General features: G+C 48.2%; 5 protein-coding genes across 6 annotated transcripts; 3 read left to right on the top strand and 2 right to left on the bottom strand.

Annotated features, from left to right (window-relative positions):
- Positions 1-34: 34 nt before the first annotated feature.
- On the bottom strand, positions 35-2,488 carry FVEG_05270 (hypothetical protein). The gene has a single exon (XM_018893417.1). It carries the CDS (start codon positions 2,299-2,301, stop codon positions 595-597), a length of 1,707 nt encoding a protein of 568 aa, XP_018750267.1. The 5' UTR covers positions 2,302-2,488; the 3' UTR covers positions 35-594.
- Positions 2,489-3,228: 740 nt separating this feature from the next.
- On the top strand, positions 3,229-4,245 carry FVEG_05269 (SWR1-complex protein 5; the record flags this gene model as incomplete). Its single annotated transcript, XM_018893416.1, has 2 exons — positions 3,229-3,533; positions 3,588-4,245. 2 exons carry the CDS (start codon positions 3,229-3,231, stop codon positions 4,243-4,245), a joined length of 963 nt encoding a protein of 320 aa, XP_018750266.1.
- Positions 4,246-4,934: 689 nt separating this feature from the next.
- On the top strand, positions 4,935-5,886 carry FVEG_05268 (hypothetical protein; the record flags this gene model as incomplete). Its single annotated transcript, XM_018893415.1, has 2 exons — positions 4,935-5,285; positions 5,344-5,886. 2 exons carry the CDS (start codon positions 4,935-4,937, stop codon positions 5,884-5,886), a joined length of 894 nt encoding a protein of 297 aa, XP_018750265.1.
- A 23-nt stretch (positions 5,887-5,909) lies between these two features.
- Positions 5,910-9,680, bottom strand: FVEG_05267 (transcription factor STE12). Its single transcript, XM_018893414.1, has 5 exons — positions 8,555-9,680; positions 8,402-8,501; positions 6,842-8,347; positions 6,705-6,788; positions 5,910-6,651 (listed from the first exon to the last, which is right to left on the bottom strand). The coding sequence occupies exons 1-5, from the start codon at positions 8,670-8,672 to the stop codon at positions 6,369-6,371; spliced, it is 2,091 nt and encodes a 696-aa protein (XP_018750264.1). The 5' UTR covers positions 8,673-9,680; the 3' UTR covers positions 5,910-6,368.
- A 3,951-nt stretch (positions 9,681-13,631) lies between these two features.
- Positions 13,632-14,663, top strand: FVEG_05266 (hypothetical protein). Of its 2 annotated transcripts, none has more exons than XM_018893412.1 (2): positions 13,632-14,184; positions 14,264-14,663. In XM_018893412.1, exons 1-2 carry the CDS (start codon positions 14,089-14,091, stop codon positions 14,585-14,587), a joined length of 420 nt encoding a protein of 139 aa, XP_018750262.1. In that variant the 5' UTR covers positions 13,632-14,088; the 3' UTR covers positions 14,588-14,663. The 2 variants fall into 2 exon arrangements, with proteins under 2 accessions (XP_018750262.1, XP_018750263.1); XM_018893413.1 differs by having other exon boundaries at positions 13,947-14,207; positions 14,264-14,605.
- Positions 14,664-16,046: the final 1,383 nt, after the last annotated feature.

The raw sequence follows: 16,046 nt of genomic DNA, 5'->3' as shown, positions 1-16,046 counted from the left end.
ATTGGCTGGCTTGGATCTTCTAGTGCAATCACAGTGGAGAGAACAAAGCAGTCTTTTTATATCCCTTAGGACACCTCTGAGGTATCTTTTTAGGGTCTATGCAATAAAAGTGACAGTATCAGGAATATCTCTCTTCTCTTATCTATACCTGTATGGAATAAAGTACAATTGATAATGCAAATTGCAGGCTGTGACCTTGACTTATGCTGCTGTGCCTCCTTTCAAGGCTTGTTGGTATTTATGGTGAAAATATCAGCAGCCAATCTAGGTAACAATTGTTGTCAGACCCATATAAATGCATAAGACCAATGAGCATAAGGAATGGTTGACTCATGATAAAAGCATATTAAATGTCTTTTATTGAGAGTTGATACTGGGTAGAAGAGTAATAGAGTCTATTCCGGAAGAGGGGCAAAAAGCTAATGTGTCATGTTACCGAGATGCCTAGATCTATCTCACCATGGCTTCAAATCGATCAATCACAATGTAACACGAGCTAGGAGGCTTAAGGACGTAGTAGGCTCTTACTGGGCTTTTGTATGTTTTAAAAGACACGATCTTAAGCCCCATAACCCCCAGCATGTGTTAGTGGTCTCACCTCTTGAGCCTTTTCTTCTCGGGGCCATCTTCCTCGTCGCTCAGCTCCGCGTATTGGGTTTGTGGCTGCGTCTTGCTCCAGGCTTTGGTAAACATAGGGTCACTCTGGGCCTTGTCTGCGTATTTCAGTAGAGCTTCTCGCGGATCTTCGTGCAGCATGCGCGCAAGAGGAATATTCTCCGCAATGAGCTTCTCGTCCGGCTGGTTCTTCTGGAATGGTGTCTGTTGGGGGATGTGGGGGCGTCGAGGATCTTTCGAGCGGCCTGATACTGTAACTCCAGATGGCTTTGAGCTTCTCGTCGCACCTGGCACTACAATCGCATCACCAGATACGCCAACAGACTGGTCCATTGTTAATTCAGGATTGTCGTCAATATGTCGCTTCTTCGGTGCTCGTGACATGACGTCAACAGCGCCTCTACTCGACATCTGCGGGTTGTACAAGACATGTGTCTCGGCATTAGCTGAACCTGTCACGATCTGATTAATCTTTGGATGCCAATCCACTGTAATTAGTGGCGACCCAGGTGTTATTTCAGTGACATGCTCTGCGCGCAGATTGCCAGGATTCAGAATGTGGAGATGGCCGGTCGCGGAGCCCGTGATGATGCTTGTCGAGTTTGGCGCATACTTGATGTTGCTCGTAGGGAAATGGTCTGAGGTTGAGGTATGTGCGACTGTGACGAGAGGCTTCGTGAATTTGCGGGTGTCCCAGAGTTTGATCAAATCGTCGCCTCCCCTTGTGACTACCATGCGACCGTCGGACGATATATCAATGCCACTGGTCCACGATTGCGGTTTATGTGCGTCGCGAATTTCTCCTGCGGGTCGTGAGAAAGGACTATTGCCACTGTACATGACCAGCGAGCCATCCAAGGCTGCTGCGACAAGGACGTTGCTGTTTCCTTGGGGTGAAGATCCCCATGCAACCACGGTCATCTTGGTTCGACCAGCAGAGCCAGCGGCTTTGGACTTGAACACAACGACGTCTCTCTGCGTCCGTTTGTTGTTGATATCCCAAATTCTCAGTGTGCTATCTGTACCCGCAGTTACGCACAAGTTCTTCTCAGTTGGGTGCCAGGTGCCAGTCGTGATTTCGGATATGTGGCCCTTGGTGTTGTGCATGTCACGAAGGTACATGTCTCCCTTGACGAATTCTGTAACAATATCGCCGTCCCGGGACAGTATCTTCGCTTGGGGATGCGCTGAAACACAAAGTAGGACACCTCCTGCTAGAGGGTTGAATTCTATGCGGTGGATAGGATGCGATTGCGAGTTAACGTCGGATGCCTTCGTTTCGTAAGGGTCGACGGATCGGAAAGATCTCAGCGTGCTGGGAGTCATAGAAGTAAAATCATGCAACTTGACAGTACAGTCTGTGGAAGCAGTTGCTAGGCGTCCTCCTGCTGGATCTAGCGAGACTGTGGTTATTGCGCGATCGTGGGTTTTAAGAACAAGCTCGTGTGATACAGGGAATTCATCTTGGTCGGAATCGTCGCTGTTGTCGCTGTCGGAGTCATCACTAGAACCTTGCCTTTTCTTTCCACCACTGACTTCCGCGGCTTTTCTGCGACTTCTTTCGATTTGGGCTGTGACATCGGCCTCTTTCGATTTCTTCCCAAAGGATGTGGGCAAGAAAGATCTCATAGGATCGTCTGCTGCCAGTTCGGAAACTTCAATCTCGAAATCATCGTCGGAACTCATGGCAAACAGGATGGTTATTAATTGCCAAATAGGAGGAAGAGAAAGAAAGACGAAGTTACGTGGGGCTGAGAAGGTCACGGTGGGAGTGATTTAAGGTAAGGTGCCTATGAATGAAGTAGGTAGTCAGGCAGTCGGGCAGGCGGTCTGATCTGGTTGAAGTTTGCCTGAGCGGCGCTGGTTGGATTTGTCGACCGCCCCGGTTCTTTTCCTCCTCTTGAGCAGGACAATGAATACCTAAGTAGCTAGGGACATGAATTGATACCTCGTCTCACCCATTGCTATTACGAATGCCACCGTGCTCGTTGGTACTGGCCAATCTGCGTAATTCTTATATTTCTATGGTCCATAACAGTTTTCATTCTCGTTAGGGCGAGTAACCAGTTGTAACTGAAGTGTCATTACTCCTTGGGCTTCGTTTGGTATGTCACTATGGTGAAGTTTGGTCTGATGCCGTTTTTCATTTACCAACAGACAAACTGTCAGGTAGTCTACTTGATACGTATCCCTACGAAAGAAAGACATCAATCGTCTATTCTTGCTACGGAGTACTCCGTAGAATTGGCCCGAAATACTCGGTTTCCGGTAGCTTTTTCCATCCGGAAGCACCCTGCTCCCTTATTCATTTGCATACACTCTCTAATGAAAGGGCCTTGCACGTGTGTTTTCTTTTACCTAAACAATAGACCTAATTCACGATATCGTTCTTGGATGAAATTGCCGAGTAGATACGGTTTAGAACAAACCTTCCACAAGGAGTATATTTCGTGCCTTCCATCACCGAGTGATGAAACCAATTCATATTGATTGATTGGCTGACTCCCACGACCCACTTCTTGACCCAGAGCTGACCTTCACCTCGCTGAGTTATGTCATCTTAACGCAACAAGAAATAACAGGGCACCAAGCTCCAACAGCACAGTTGCCAGAATGCCTCCAGATTCTCTATTAGACGATGATGGATCATATGTATCCTCAGAAGACTCAGACTTCGCTCTGGATGATTCGCCGGACCAGACTTCCGATCACTCTGACGCAGAAGATTCCGGCGACAAAACAGCTAACAAAAGAAGTCACCCACAAGATGAAGCCGATGCAGGATATGATAACTCGGGTGATGAGGCGATCATCAAAAGGGGTGAGAAGCGTCGTAAGAAAACGCAAGCAAAAGGCATACGCAACCCAGACGAGGGCGAGGGCGGTCTGATCAAGACTCGTAGACAGCGTGCCGCTGAGTATGTCTCTGATGTTCGTATCCCTCGGTGTGTTTTACTGACAAGAACTACCAGGAAGGAAGAGCGTCAATATGCGACAAACAACGAGCCAGTCACTATCGATGTTGATGCGCTATGGGCGCAAATGATATCCAAACCACGAACTCCAGGGAACAAGGACGAGCGACCCAACGACGCAGAAACAAGTACCAACTTCATTGACAAGCCAGACGACTCAGCTGAGAAAAACTCGCATTCAACAGTATCCGACCAGTCATCAACAATGATTCGAATCAAACGTACGTATAACTTTGCTGGTCGAATACACATAGAGGAAAAGCTGGTTCCGCGTGACTCAGCCGAAGCAAAGCTTTATCTTGCCTCACAAGGTCAGGAGGCACCCAAGAATAACCCCGAAAAGAACGTTACCAGAAAGGCGTTCCGATCAGCTTTCGAGCCTCAGGTGGATCTTCTTCCCCATCGGGTCGATCTGAATCTCGGAATGGCCGCCCGGATCAAGGCTGGCAAAGAGGCACAAGCCAAGAAACTCAATGTTGTCGAGAAGAGTCGTATGGACTGGGCTGGTTACGTGGACAAGGAAGGCATCAAGGATGAGCTTGAGTTGGCTGGCAAGTCCAAAGATTCATACATGGCGAGAGAAGACTTTTTGGCAAAGAGCGAGGCCCTTAGAGAAGAGGATTCGAGAAGGGCAAGGCTCGCTGGGAAAGCTTGATCCGCCTGTGGTTTTTTTTTTTTTTTTTTTTGGCGTTTCGGCGTTTCGGCACGATACCATGGGACTGGGTATCACTTTCAATCAATATCTGGCGTTCACAAGGTCAGTAGGTATATCGACCTGCCATTCCATGGGACCAGGTATGTGTAAGGTAGGTAATCAATATTGGGAACATCAAAAGGTCTCCCAAATACTACCAGCTCTTCCTGATTCTTAAATATCACATACCAAGCGTTTGTTTTGTTCGTAATATTTACGCTGATCATAGATTACTCTGCACCCTAGGCACTTACCTAATTACGTAGGTACCTAGGTAGTATACCTTACAGTCCGCAGGGGTATCAAATGTGCATTTCCGCGATTTTTTAGGTATTTCTTGCCACAACGGAATTAATAACACCAATAAGATATCATATATTCAGTATATCTATGGAAATAATACTGGACTGATCTACAAGCAGATCAGTTAAGATTAGCTATAAAAATCCTTAGTCAGAAGTACCGATTTTACATTTGATCCCCCTGGGGGCTGTACCACCCAAATCAATCACAGAGCGGGGCAGCCTTGTTGTAGTGGGATGTGAGGCTGAAAATTACTCGGTACCTTGGCAGTAGCCAAAATTTCCTTGCAGCCTCATAATCCCAGCCCGGTGCTTACCATTGTTGACCTTGAATCAAATCCGCCCGCAATGGCTATCTTAGGCAAGCGCAAGGCTGAGCCTGAGCCTTTAGTATCCCGAGAAGACGCTGCAGCCATTTTCAGACGACATTTCGAGGCGGAATTTGCACCCCTGCCAGAGGCGGAAACCGCTAGATCGGATTTCAAGAAGACCAAACATGAGGGAAGCAGCAACGACATCGAGAGCAAGGAAGAGGAGGATAACAATAATAGTGACGGGGACGATGGCGAATGGGGTGGGCTCTCCGACGAGGACTCTGTCACAGAAGAACAAAATCAAACAATACAGGTCGTAGACCACTCGAGCAAGCAACCGCCGAAACCAGCATCAATGTCAAAACGAGAGCTCAAAGCTTTCATGGTATGGATTGCGTCGTATTGATCACTCCAGGACATGGCACTAACGGGAAACTCCACAGTCATCACGACCTCCAGAGCAAACAATACCCAAGACCGAGCAGTCTCTATCAGCGACTTCATCGTCCTCAAACACCCTCCCCGAAGACGCACCCTCCCTTCTAGCCCAAGACCTTGAACTCCGACGACTCCTTGCAGAATCGCATCTTCTCGCGCCGGCCATCTCAGCATCGGGTACCACTATTGCACCCAAGGCTTTTGCTACAGGCCGCACTCGTCAAAAGGCTACGGACTTGCGCGTCCAGGCTCTAGGGTCCAAAGTGTCGATTCACAAGCAAGAAAAGATGCCCATGAACATGCGCAAGGGTATTGTTGCTGCGGCAGACGCACGAGAAGCGAAGCGCCGGAGAGAAGCTAAGGAGAATGGAGTGATCCTCGAACGAGAGACTGGTAAGAAGAAAGGGCGTAGAGATAGGGGAAGGGATGTTGCTGTTGACCGACCGGGAGTTGGTAGACTCAAGGGGGCAGAACTACGCTTGAGCGACAAGGATATCAAGAGCATAGAGGGTGGAAGAGATGCGTTTGGTAGGAGAAGCCGGCGTTAGGATGGTATTTGGAACCCACTTTCGTGCGCGCAGCAAGACCTCATTATCACTTCAAGCGACAGCCTTCGAAATGCCATGTAAAAAAGCAACAGTCTCTTCTTTTGATCTACTCCATGTAACCATTCCCAGTCAGCAGTCTCCCTAGCATAATGCCTAGGAATACAGTCTTATTCAAGGAATAGAAACCGTATATATACAGATATTTCCCTAATCCATTTCGGCTTAACACGTTCGTAATGTTCTGAGCTACTTGAGAATCTTCCCAGAAGCTACAAGAGTATGAATCTATTGGGGCCATATTTTAAGCACATGTAGGCGCTTCCAGGTACAAAAAAAAGAAATTTAAAATATAAACAAAGGAAAGGTCAAGGACAGCGCGCGCATATAACCATTGCAAATTTCCACCAAATTTGAAGCCATAAATCCCTTAAAGTCATGATCTGAGCGCAACTAAAATGACAAATTCGTACGCAGGTTTGCCGTTACATCATACCGCTGGCGTTGATAGCAGCCGGTTGACTCATTGTCATGGGCATGCTGAGAGTCTCGAGACTATTATATGATGGCGTGGGTGCCATACTTGAAGGTGGGGTTGAGCCATGCGCAGCAGCGTTGAGGGAGCCGGTCACATAGGCGCTATCAGAGTGTGGGGAAGCTTCTTCGAGTGAGCCAAGGTGGTCGTCACCAGAGAAATCCTCATCTTCCTCGCCTGACAGGGTCAAGGAACCATCTCCGCCATCTTCACGGCCATGAGTACGCTTGTGTCTAGTGTTGAGTATTAGTGACAGCTCCGTTACATGGTTGGGTGTGCAACTTACTGCGCCAGGTTATCAGATCTTGAGAATGCTTTACTGCAGTGGGGACAGATGTAAGGTCTTTCTTGCGTATGTGTTCGCACGTGTCTATACATCCTTCAGTTTAGTCTCTATACCTTAATATGAGATGGCGAACTTACCGCTTGAGATGTTCCAAACGCTTGAAAAGACGGCCACAGGTGGGGATGGGGCAAGAGTGTGACTTCTGAGGATATGGACCGACTTCCATGACGGTTGCGGAGCGAGCACGTCTGACAGCGCCATTGGGAGCAGGAACAGAACGCCGCTGATCATTGACATCGCCAGAAAATTCCTCGCCAGCAAGATGGGGAAACTCTTGCTGGTGCATACCCATTGAGTGAGCAGCAGGGCTTCCTTCCACAGCAGACAGGGGGGTTCCGTGCCTTGACATGTTCTGGTGGTGTTGGGTGTTAACAGAAACTGCGGAGGTGCTGTAGGAGAGGCCGGGGGGTGAGTTGTCTGCCGACTCATCACCTTCAGCTACGGGGCCAACTGAAGCAGAAATTGATCGGCGAAGCTCAGAAGGCCGGTGGGTGTGTGTGTGTGAGACTGCTTGGGCAGTAGCAGCGGGGGTCGAAATTGCCGACATAGATGGAGGAATGGATGAACGCCGTCTTCTCTGCTTATATGTCGGTGAACCTTCGATCACAGAGTAGACGTTGTTTGTACCGTAAGGACGAGAGAACTGAGGGCCCGCCAAGTTGGAAGGTGGTAGTTGAACCATGCCGTTAAGACCGTTCATGCTAGCCATATGGTCAGGAATGGCCGAGTACAGGCCTGTCTCTTCATTGGCGATATATGCGGGCTCAGCCGAGATACCCAAAGCCTGTTGAGGGGGGGTGATGGGTTCAAAAGATATTCCTCGGTTGCTGTAATCCTCATACTGAGACGACACGAATGAAGGGGCAGGCGAATACTCGAGACCATAGGCAGGCATGGAGGCATGACGCTGGTGCCCTTGAGTGATTGGGACACCATTATGGTTGTACTGAACACGGGTGAAATCAGGTTCCCTCTTGACAGGGACGGCTTGGGCCATTGGGTGAGGCACCGCCATCGTCCCGTAAGGTACCATTGCGTCCATCCCCTCCGCCAAAGGGGGCATGGACTGAGGCATCATTGTCGGGGGAGGAGGCATCGAGTCCATCGCACGCATAACTGGGGAGGTGGACTGGCTCTGAGAGAAAGCAGACTGCTGAGCGCTGAAAGAGGATGAGTTGGCCTGTTGCGCTTTAGTCAGTTGCTCATAGAGCGACTGAGATGAGTCGTATTGAAAAGACAGAGCCGGTTCGCTGACAGCAACGGTGGTGGCTTCCTGACCCATCTTCTCACGCTTAAGATCGCGTTCCAGCGCGTCAAGAAACAGACGGTCGTGTGGGACACTGTACCAGTAAAAGACTTTTTGCTTCTTTTGTGTTCGGATGCAGTTGTTCTTGTAGAGAAAGTCGAGGAAGGCGCTCTTTGGCTCCTCCAGAGAAGCGTCCGTTCCAGACTTGAGATTTCGCAAGTCGGAGAAGATACCCTCCTCAAACTTCTTGGAGTTTTTGACAGGACGGCCAAAAGCCTGGAATCGGAACGACAAGCATCTCACGATATCTGTACCAGAAATGTGAAAAAGATTGTTCCTGAGGTCAAGTTAGTGACCAAACTCGTGATTGACACCGTCACTCTCATCTTACCAGAGAATGCAAGAGACGTATTCGCCAGTTGGCAGCAAGAAACGGCGAATGTACTGATCGGGCTGCCAGTCGACAGGGGCTGAGATGAGGAAGTACTTCACTGAAAAAATGTGTCAGAACACCAGAGACAATTTTCTCGCACCGAGGACTTACAGTTGTCAACTTGCTGCAGGGCGACTTGGGCATCATGAGGCAGAGCTTGCTGAGCCTCAGTACTCAGCATGAAAGTTTCGGGCTTCTGAGGCGCCATTGTGGAGTGTTGCGGATACATCTTGCCGGGCTCTGATAGTGTTGTCTATGGTGACGTGACCGTGGTTGGTCAGTCGAGTCGATGGCGCTCAACGGCCGGGAGTCGTTGCGAAGCGAACCGAAAAGTCTGGCAGATGGCAGTCGAAACTTGTGGCGAGCAAGTGATGAAGGTGCAATCAACAGTTTTTAGCCAGATTCAATGAGAATGAAATGGTCGAGGCGCAGCCTGGATCCGAGTATAAATAACGATGGGAATGATGCTTGTTGACCAAAATTCGAGACCAGCCCGGAATGATGGAATCGCTGCGCAATGCGATTCGAGACTCAGCAACCGCGTCAAGCGAATGTGACTGAGAGGCGTCTGGAGTGCAACCGTCAAGGCGTAGGCGATGGTGGGGGATCGAAGTCGAAGTTTCGCGCGAAACAAGAAATCGAACCAGATTAAAGCTATAAGCAAGCAACAACGGAGAAGCAAGAAGCGAAAAGATATCAACAGAGCCGTAGAGCAATGTTCATCAAGAGCGAGCAGCGGCCTCGTGAAGGAAAACGAAGGACAGCTGAAAGCGTAGCGGCGCGTTGAAGATGAACTTGAGACGTCGGGGGAGAAGGCGGCTTCTATTGAGTTGGAAAGAGAAACGAGTTTGAGGGCAACTCCGGAATGGATCCGCGGAGTGTGGAGCGAGGGGAGAGGGGAGGAGGGAGGAGTGCAAAATGAAGGGAAAACAAAACGACAAGAGGAAAAGATTTCGGAAGAGAAATCTGAGCGGGCGAGCGAGGATATACGGGGGTTTAATGAGATGTTGTGTGGGAGAGTGTCGCGCCGATGGGTCTGGGTAGCAAGTAAGGCAGAGGAAGAACAAGGCAAGTAAGTGAGTGAGTTAAGAGACGGAGACCCATGGAAAGGAGAACAGAGTAACCCAAGGGCAAGTACCTGGGTGCTGGGCCTGGCATGGCAGGTGAGGTGCGCGCGGACACATGGGGTGGGTTCCAATCAGGTTGGGATTGGACTTCCAGAGCACGCGCCAACCTGAAAAGTGAACGACAGTGTTGCGAGGGCGGGAGAGCAGCCACATACCACGCACGGTGCTTTTGGGGAGGAGCCAAGTGGGATGGAGGGTGGAGAGCCTAAGGGCTTCCTCCTCATCAGCAACGGGAGCAGCGGAGTCAATGTCAGAGCCATCATTCAGCGTCCCAATCAGAGACAACAGGTGGAGGCTCATCGTTCTGCTTGTACTAGAGCCAGCACAGTGTGGCTTCCTTTCTGCTTCCATTCCTACCTACCTACCTATGCACTGCAACGAATAAACTAATCCTACCTATAGATGGGAACGATAACGGGCAATGGATGGGTTCAGGTCACCTTTGATGGAACCTGCAATAGCTCTCTATTCCATGTCATTAATCCTCTTCTGCTTCTTGTCTTTCACTTATACATACGCCTCTACCCTGTCACTTAGCAACTACCCAAACACTTTTTGGTCTTTAGTTTATTCTAGATTAGAAACCCCTGGAAGACCAAAAACTGGACTACGCACTCCATTTTAGCAGTCCGATTAGGAACCCAGGCTAATAACAGACTCGCAGGGAGATGTGAGCCATTCTATCCCTACGGTAATGGATTGTACATACTGTACAGTATGGCGTGCTATAATAGTATCACAACAGAAGTCTTATGAAGTTGATACACTTACGTTCAATACGGTGCCTCCGCATAGAGTACTCCAGTTCCGATAACAGAGCCAGGCTTGGAGCCTTGCTACATACTAGTTTCTGCGCGCCCTCATTCTTTAATATCAATTACCGGTATGGAGTTGGTTGCAAGGCGCCGTGGAGCTGACTCTCCAGTAAGTGGCTTTTGTATGGGCTCCAACTTAAACCCAGCGCAAACGGCGATATTACCGCGTACAATGTAGGTGAAGAAACAATAGAATGGGAAGATTGCCTGACAGCTTGCAAAGAAAAGACGGGGACGTCAACAACGCCAACAACGCCAACAAAGTCATTCACTATTGGCTCCCTTGACTACCAGGGATACAGAATTCGACAGGTTGATTCCACGCCCCTGCTTCAAAACAAACCCACGCTCCCTTCCGCGTCGGACGAGACTGCAGAATAGGGTTGAGGCCGAAAAGATCGACAAGGGTCGCGGAAACAAATCCAGAGTTGCATTTGCAGCTAAGCAACGTGGGTAACGGCCCTCGTTCTTGTCTTTTGATTGCTGTCTTACCAGTACAACCATTATACCAAGTAATTCACAAAGAAAATGACTGGGGACATGTACACAACAAAGCCCCAAAGACTGAAACGTAAAACACAGTCGGTTCATGGCCTGGCCGCATCGTGCCGCTTGTCTCAGTCTAATAATTGGATCTCAAAGGCCTCTCCCAAGTCTAGCCTAAAGGTTTGTGAGCTAATCTCGAAATTGCGACACACACATCGCCTGGTCATGATGCTAGTGGGATTCAATCAGTAACATCTCAACTTCGAGTGACTAGTACCTTAGGCAAGGTATGCCTCTACTTCAGAATCCCTTCGATGGTCGGACAGCCTAGTTATTGATTTAAATTTTCAGTGGGTTTGAACACTTGCAGGAAGAATAGGTAGGGGGCGTTTTCAGAGATGGGCACAACGACTAACTAACTACCTTACCTATTATTATTACTGGTATCACCTACACGTAGTACGGAGTAAGAAAGCCTCAACCATCAGAGGCTTTAGCGCTGTCAGCCAACCATGCTTGGTTTTGGTTTACTGTTTACCATCAGCTTTGAAGCCAAAAGTTTCCCACGGAAGCCAACCCATAATGTGGCTTTTGTCCAAGCGAGTGTCGCAATCTCATCGTATTTTCCAGAGTCAATCTCGGAGATCACTATCATACCATGCACTATAGTGTTCCTGCTAAAACAAATGGGGCCAATTCATGTTCAATACGGAGTACCTCGGCCGACGCTCTCCTCGCAAACAGCAATTCCTGATATTACCAGGCACCACATTATTAATATGCAGGAACAGTCCGGTTACAACGTGGGTGGCCGGCCGGTATAAGCTACGATCATAATGAAAGCAATAGTTAATTGATGGCTTAAGGCCATCCCTTGGATGTCAAGAAAAGGGGCTGATAATGTCTTCAAAGGTTGGAGGCCATCTATATGTTTGATTACAGCCGAGCACACAACGAGCAATCTACATATGAGTAGATTGAAGCGAGATGGGTCCATTCTCCCTCGAGATTCCCCCAACCGAACACAGTCGCAGATTGCTCATCTTGTCACTTTCGAGCCTTCTAGGGATAGGTACATAATCTCACCAGGTTCGTACAGTAGATCGCTCGTTGTATATGCACGACACAGCATTCACTATTTATGCTTGTTGAACAAAACAAAACTTTATTCATTTGTGTGGGGAAACTGTGGTGTATTAAAATGCTCATCGAATCCATAGGTAGCATGGATTATTTGCCATGTTTTCCCTGGCCTGGCCAATACTTCGTACAGTCAATAACTATATCGCATAAAACTATCAAATGTAGTTCGAGAACTAGACATTATGAATAACAATCGTTAATAAGAATATTATATCGCAGACATCGATATCGGCAGAACTTAATTTTTAAAGATCATCACACAAGTCGCAATGTAGTTTGCAAGACTACCTACGGAGTACATACTACGTAATAGCTGGACTATCGCTTAGCCTTCGTAGAGAAAGCATCATATCATCGGGGAGGGAGATGTTCCCAAGGGTAAGGCCCAGGAAGAGGGTTCGATAAACAATGCCCAGCTATTGACGAATCCTTGAGCTGGATTCCACTAAGCAACGTCTGCGCCATCTTCTTTTGATCCCATCCTCCGCTTCGCTTTTGATCAGAAATGCCGATGTGTTCCGCTGGTCAGTTGTAAGTCCGAATGCAAGACAAGGATATCCTTTCGGCTTACAGGATCAATTGTCTCTACACATCCCTGCCAGGGCTGTGTTAAGACAACGTCTTCATCGAGGTGAAACGTACCCGCTGGACTGCATCAGAGACCATATCCTCGCCTAGATGCTTGTGCACCAGTGATGCAGAACATCTGAAACCATCACACCCCTTCAATGTACCTGGGTTGTGATCAAGAGGGTAGCTGGACTAGCTGGGTCGTTGGGTCACTCTGTTTTACGATTCTACCAAACATGATCAAATCATCTTCACACTTTGCACCTACTACCCACCCGTTTGTACATTCGACCTATTAATTATTTTTCACATTGATTGGATAAAAGCGTGTTATTTTATGGGCCAATGCTTTTCTGTAGACTAACAGTTTGGTTCAGTGGTTGAGAACTCTGCACTTGACATTCAAGTGTGAAGTAGCAGGGAGCATGATGAGCTGCTTCTCAAAAGAGTTTGGGTTATTTGGCTACCAGAACTCCATGTTTTGTCTCGAATCATATTATTTACTAATTACCAACTCCGATCATCACAGCTTTATAGTAACACTAGACAAGTGAGCCTCCATAATATCGCGTTGTTGTCGTGGATTAGAATACTGTACAATCTGCGCGCCATCATGATCTCTCGCATTCGCAGCCAATCAGCCAAGCAACTAACAAGCTCGTTCTGGATACGAGTAAGACTTTCTTTTATTTTTCTCAAATTTTGACTGGGCCTGGGTTTGACTCAACATTGACAAGTCATAATGAGATATCTAAACCGGAACCATTATGTCTGGCTTGTAGTCAGTGGCCTTGACTTGATCAAATCCTTGGAAACACCATCGATAAGCCAACACGATCGAGTACCAGTGGCTGGAAAGTGTGGTTGCATTGACTGCCATGGTCAACATTACCCCTGAGTAATTTTAAAATTACATACAACCAGATGCGCGACTTCATGTGAGCCTGTGACCTCTGATTCGCGCTATTGCGGGCCACTACAAGTCTTGAATGTCATGGCCTCAGCTGTTACTGCAAACTGTGCCTAATTTGTCACTTTGTTCCAAGTAACACGAGTCACTTCCCGGTGGCCCAGTGACTTGCCTGTCCACATACCAAAAGGTGCGTCAACCACATCTTGGGGTTAAAAATTCCTGACCGCAAGCCAACAATCGAGCGTCTATCCTACCAATCCTACATCAAATCCACGAGAAAATGGCAACGGCTTGCATTTACTGGGCCTCATTCCGTTTGACCTGGTTTAGCACTTGCTAGCCAAGGACTTCGCCGAACGGGCCGCCACACATCTTTTAACGCTGGTGTTTCAAAAGCTGGTGTGTGCCCAAGTTTAAGTTGAGCGTCTGAAAGCAACCAATCACAAAATCGGCAACATCCCGGTCCAGTTTGAGGTGCGTCTCGGCGGCTCCATTGGCTGTATCAAGTCGTCGCCCCAGCATCATCTTTATGCTTCATCTTCGTTCCAGCCTCTCGTGTTTCTGTTACAAGCCAGAAATAGCATCAATACCATGTTCATCAAACCTGCTGGCAGGGGATGGCCGCCGATCGGGCTGTTTCCCGGCGGTGGACCAATTCTTACGAGTTTGTTCTTTTTTTCTCTCACGGTATGTCAAGGATTAAGCTGATGGTTATCTCCCAGTCATCATTGTCACCTCCTCATCAACCCAGCGCTAACTTGTGAAGCTTCTCAGTCGAAGCCTGAAGGGTCAGAATTGTGTTAATCATGAATTTTCGATACTAATACAAACCTACGGGGCTTATAATGCATCATTCCGAAAAATTGGCCGGTGGTTGACCAAGAATACGCTCAAAAACTACACCCGTTTGTACCAGTATAATCGACCCGCCTTTCAGTTGATATACCACTGCCGCAACCCGAATGAATGTTCTATTCAGCTGAGAACCAAATTTGTTTGGCTAGGTCTCTTCCCTGCTACCTCGAAGACAGGATTCTGTATTAGCACTGGCGGATCTGGCTTGCATTATCTCAACCGTAGAACAGACTAATGACCTGAAACAGCCCAAGCCCCAAGCAGCGATCATATATTCACGATACGCTGTCCTGATATCAGCTTCACTGCGATGTGTACAAGTAGGTCCGTGTTAAACTATTCGCCGTAACCGAGATCTGTGTGTTCATCAAACTGAACTCGTTGGTTCTCTGGTTCATCGACAACAGTACTTTTGTGACCCAAAACCTCCTTTCACATCATGTTGCCGAGATCGTGAAACGGACCCTGTTCTCTGCTTCAAATACTTGAAACACGAAACGTCCAGCCACCAGCTTTTCCAGAAGATTTTGAAGCAGGCTCTTTGCGTTGTCGGTCATCAGGCCCGTCCCTTCACGCTTCGTACTCCTGTTTCCGGGGCATCAGGGGTTCATGTCCGCTTGTTCCTGCATACGACCTCTCCGTACAGAGTACAGCCATGTGCGATGCCCTCCCTTGAGTCATGTTACCCGTGGGTTATGAATTGAGGTAGTGGCTGAGTGGGTATCCTTCTTCTCTCCCTTGTTGAAGCGAGCCAGGTCTGCAAAGTTTCACCACACTTGGCACGCTATTCTCGTGAACCTGGCTGAACTGACTTCCCCATATGGATATAGGTATCTGTGAATGCAACGTCATTCAAACTAACGGGGTATGTCAAACCCTTTTACGCCATTTGATTGTTTGATCAGCAGCTTCTCTGTCCCTGATCTCGGTCGTGATCTAGATCCGAACGTTGGCCTCGAAGCGAGGTGGCTCTCACGATGGCGGAGACAATGATCAATGCTGTAGCAGAACACTTGGCTCGAGTATTCTACCAGTATTGTTGGGTCTCGTGTCGCCACTCTATCATTATTCAGCATGTAATTGACCCGGTCACTCTGCCAAGAAGGTATTGTTTGCTGCTATGTACCTACACAGTAGTGGTTTCTCAGAAGCTCTTCTCATCGTCAAGACAGATCCAAGTCTGGAGTCTGGACCATGCGCCCCATCAGGGCTCCTTGTTGTGAAACAATGCCACTATCAGAGCTTACCTCGCTGAGAGGCCCAACTGTGATGGCATAATGTGACGACAAACCCACAGCTCTGCTTCCTCCCGAGTGGTTGCTTTCCGGCGGTCGATACACAGAAGGTCGTCAGACTAATCGGACTGTCACTCGTTAACCTTGCCCAGACTTGCCAGGACCAGAGGATCGCCACTACCTCTGGCTGAGCAGAATTCTCAGCCCCTCCAGTTGGATGTGTTGGTTGATCTGGCAGCCACAGTGTGCGCGTGCTGAAGACTTGCTTGCTGATGTGCTTGTTTCGAGCAAGCTCAGCTACCTATCTTGGGCTTCTTCCGAAGTGACCGGTCAAAACACCACGTATGTGTCTTAAGGCGCGTAGATGTAAGTAACCCAAATAGTCACTATATAAATAGTAGTGTTCCTTATTTGATTTATTGTTTTGTTTTTGAAACGCTCCATTGTCGCCCGTCGAAA

The sequence above is a fragment of the Fusarium verticillioides genome, chromosome 3 (genome assembly GCF_000149555.1).
Source record: "Fusarium verticillioides 7600 chromosome 3, whole genome shotgun sequence".
Lineage (NCBI taxonomy): Eukaryota > Fungi > Ascomycota > Sordariomycetes > Hypocreales > Nectriaceae > Fusarium > Fusarium verticillioides.
This window is presented reverse-complemented; position numbering and strand designations above follow the sequence as displayed.

Coding starts and splice junctions, on each gene's coding strand:
- FVEG_05270 (XM_018893417.1), bottom strand. CDS start 2,301: ATGAGTTCCGACGATGATTTCGAGATTGAAGTTTCCGAACTGGCAGCA.
- FVEG_05267 (XM_018893414.1), bottom strand. CDS start 8,672: ATGTATCCGCAACACTCCACAATGGCGCCTCAGAAGCCCGAAACTTTC. Junction 8,502..8,554: donor CCTGCAGCAAGTTGACAACT/GTAAGTCCTCGG, acceptor ACATTTTTTCAG/TGAAGTACTTCCTCATCTCA. Junction 8,348..8,401: donor TACGTCTCTTGCATTCTCTG/GTAAGATGAGAG, acceptor ACTTGACCTCAG/GAACAATCTTTTTCACATTT.
- FVEG_05266 (XM_018893412.1), top strand. CDS start 14,089: ATGTTCATCAAACCTGCTGGCAGGGGATGGCCGCCGATCGGGCTGTTT. Junction 14,185..14,263: donor TGTTCTTTTTTTCTCTCACG/GTATGTCAAGGA, acceptor TAACTTGTGAAG/CTTCTCAGTCGAAGCCTGAA.